Source organism: Nuphar pumila, unplaced genomic scaffold (genome assembly GCF_984573655.1).
Source record: "Nuphar pumila unplaced genomic scaffold, dmNupPumi1.hap1.1 HAP1_SCAFFOLD_298, whole genome shotgun sequence".
Lineage (NCBI taxonomy): Eukaryota > Viridiplantae > Streptophyta > Magnoliopsida > Nymphaeales > Nymphaeaceae > Nuphar > Nuphar pumila.
In genome coordinates, this window is record NW_028323266.1 from 11,674 (window position 1) to 15,306 (window position 3,633).

General features: G+C 61.5%; 1 protein-coding gene across 1 annotated transcript; it reads left to right on the forward strand.

The window, feature by feature from the left end:
• Positions 1-790: 790 nt before the first annotated feature.
• LOC149810559 (uncharacterized) lies at positions 791-3,240 on the forward strand. Its single transcript, XM_089994209.1, has 2 exons — positions 791-1,838; positions 1,892-3,240. The coding sequence occupies exons 1-2, from the start codon at positions 791-793 to the stop codon at positions 3,238-3,240; spliced, it is 2,397 nt and encodes a 798-aa protein (XP_089850335.1).
• Positions 3,241-3,633: the final 393 nt, after the last annotated feature.

Consider the following 3,633-nt stretch of genomic DNA (forward strand, 5'->3'; position numbering starts at 1 on the left):
GCCGTTTTCGGCCCTTGCGCCCCGGCTTTGCGCCTTTGCTCTTGTTCCCGCTGTCTTGCGGTTCGTCCCCTAGCCTGTTTTTTGTTCAGCGGTTTGGTGCGGCCCTGGTGACGGGATTCTACGTTAATGGAGCAGCCTCCGTCCCTTAGCCAGCGTGCGTGCCCACGCTGATAGCCTCTTTTCCCTTGCGTGCCTGCGTCGTCCCTTAGGGCTCCTGCGAGGCGTGTTCTTTCCCGTCTTGCGTGTTTTTTTTTTCCCCCTGTTCCTGTTCCTGCTTCTGTCTTGCTGCTCAGTCACTGAGCCTCAGTGATAGCGGCTCCCGGGTTTGGTTGCCGCCTTCAGCATGGCTCTCCAGTGCCCCGTCGAAGGCTGCCGCACCGTTCGGGCGCAAAACTACGCGCTGCTGGCTCACATGCGGGACAAACACGCAGCAGCAGTTCTCTCTACCTGGCAGCTGCAATCCATGAACGCGACCTATTGCCGTCATTGCAATGTCCTGAAATCCGCCTCACATGGCAGGCACGTTTGCCGACAGGACGTTGCACCTCAGCCGCTCCCCTAGGTACCACAGGTCATTCCACCGCCGCTTCGCCCTCGCCGTGCTGCTGCCACCACCTCCGCTGCCACCGCCGCCGCCCTTGCCCCACGCTGACCAAGCGCTTGAAGAAGCAGACCACGCGCTTGAGGCCGCTCCACCGCAGTTGCCTCCGCCACCTCCCATACCTCAGGTTCCTCGCCCTCCTGCCGCCGTTCGCCCGAGCCGCACTGTGCCGTCTCAAGCACGAGAGCAATGGACGAAGACCGTCAAACGCTCAGTCGAGGAAGTCCTAGTGGCCATCGATCGCCGCGCCGAAAACGACATCGTCGCAGCCTTCTCTGCCCTCCTGAAACTGCCCTCACGAGCATTGACAGATCCTGGCTCGTCCAAGGGACGCGCCAGCCCGTCCCTTGGACGGGCTCGGCGCACTCGCACTCGCCTGCAACGCATCAACAACGGGGAAAACGCGGAGACGCTGACATCGAGGTCAACAACGGCTCGCAACGTCGCCCACGTAGGCCTCAGCACCCCAAGTACCAAGTGGCTGCTCGCGCCCACCTCTTGCTCACACTCGGTAGCATCTCACGAGCAGCCAAATGCCTAGAGGCCCTTCCCATCGCGCAGCCCACAGAGGCAACCGTAGCAGCTTTACAAGCGCTGCACCCTACTGGCCCACCACCAACGGTCCCCGAGTCCACAGCTGCGCCTGTCGCGATCACTCTCGAGATCCTCGACGACGTGCTCACAGCGCTCCCTAAAGGCTCGGCCCCAGGCCCAAGTGGCTGGACGTACGAACACATCAAAGCCGCTGCCCAAGGCATCGACTCTGCCCGCGGAACCATCCTCCGTCTTCTGAACGCCGTAGTCGGCGGCAGGCTACCACACCTGCCGGAACTCTTGGACAGCACGCTCATTGGTCTGGAAAAGCCCAACAACCGCGGCCTCCGTCCGATCGCAATTGGCGACGTCTGGTTTCGACTGGCTGGCCTCTGCGCTATGGCAGCGTGCCCCATAGCTGGCCCGTCCCTCGCACCTTTGCAACTGGGCGTCGGCTTCAAGGGAGGGAGCCAGATCGTCGGCCATGCCATCAACGCCGCCCTCGCAGCCGACTCCGACTGTGTCGCTGTACAGATGGACTACCAAAATGCGTTCAACAGCCTCTCACGCACCGCCATGCTCGACGCTGTTGCAAAGTATCAGCCCACCCTGCTCCCTTTCGCTGCATGGGCGTACCGACAGCCCAGCCGGCTGATTGTCAGCGGAGCGCCCGAGGGCACCCCGCCCATCATGTCAGAGTGCGGTGTTCGCCAAGGCGATCCTTGCAGCGCCCTCTACTTTTCACTGACCACACAGGATCAGCTCAAGAAATGCTCCTGACGCACCCACATGTCGCCCCTGTAGCCTACACAGATGACACCTTCCTCCTGGGCAAGTCGGCCGCGGTTACCGCCGCTTTCCCTGCCCTCCGCGACCTAGCGTCATCCATAGGCCTGGACGTGCGCCCCGACAAATGCGGGGTGTACTCGCGCAACGCACAAGCCGCAGCCGACACAGCAGTGGCACTTGACGTCCCTCACTGCGCCGACGGCCTCGCAGCTGCTGGCACCCCCATAGGCACGGACGCCTTCATCACGGCCTTTGCACAGAAGCAGGCAGACACCATTTGCAGCAGCATTGACAACATGCTCGACACTCCGCTAGCGGCGCAAGACAAGTTCGCCATCCTGCGCGCGTCTGCGCAGATGCGCATCGCACACCTACCGCGCGTCACCTCATGGAATCTGATCAGTGACTCCATGCAGCGCGTTGAGGCCAAGGCAGCCCAGGCCACCTTTAATATCATGCAACGCCCAGAACAAGCCGATGTGCGCGACGGCCAATTGACGCTGCCGCTCCGTCACGGAGGCATGGGTATCCGCACCACCACAGCCTTGGAAGCAAAGGCTTCCTTTCTATCCGCCGCAGCCATGGCTGAAACCGCCATGCGTGACGGGCCACAGCAATTCCGCCCCTTTGCTAGCCCCATTGGCGCCTGTCTTACGCAAGATTGGCAGGCGCTACACGCGGAAGGCGCGGCGAAAGAGCTCTGGCCCCCGGACGCCCTGGACATCAATGAGGAATGTATCGACACAGTCCTCCCGGGTGTACAGCGCACGTACGCGCGATTCGTGGCTCAGCGCCGCAGCGACGAGCTCTTGGCATCATTCGACACCAACACCGAAGACGGCCGCCGCGACCTAGCTCGCATGCTCAGCTGCGCATGTCGCGCTTCCTCCATATGGATGGACACGCTGCCACTATCCATGGCGCTACAGCTCACAGACTCGGACTTCACCGGCGCCATGCGCCACCGTCTCGGTCTGACGCCCATGCCTACCAATGCACCTGGCGTCCGGTGCTGCTGTGGGCAGTACATGCGAGTGGGGGATGTCGACCACGCGATGACCTGCCGGTCACAGTGCACGTCAATGACGTTGCGCCACAACATTCTCACAGAGATTTGGCGCCGCATTGCCTCCCGCGCTGGGATTGCATCATCTGTGGAGCCAACACTCCGAGTGTTGCCTGGCGTGCAAGCTGCCCCAATCGCAGCCCACTCTGCTGCGCGTGGAGACATCTTGCTCGTTTTAACCGGAGGACTCACGGTCCCAGACATCTCAGTGGTGCACCCCTGCGCACCCTCCTTTGCGCAAATCGCATAGACAGAGGGTGGCGCAGCGGCGCATCGCGATCAACTGAAGCGGACAAAGTATCAATCCGCTGACCCCAACGGCTATGCCTTCAGCCCACTGTCGCATGAAATTTCGGGCGCATGGGGTTCGGGGCTATGGAGCTGCTCAATACTCTAGCGACAACAGCGAGCACTGGAGGGGATGTTATCAAGGCGGGATTTGTCACAAACGCGCTTCGTGAACTCAGCATCGGCCTTTGTAGGGGCAATGGTGTGATGTATCGGCGCTCTCTTCAAGTTCTGGCTCGTGCGAGCGGCAGCGCGTTCATGACAAGCTTGCCTGTCCCGACCGCTGACGTTCAATGAGCTGTATTGTTTCGAATGTGTTGATGTGGTTGTTTTCGGCCTAAGCCGTAGCTCTTGC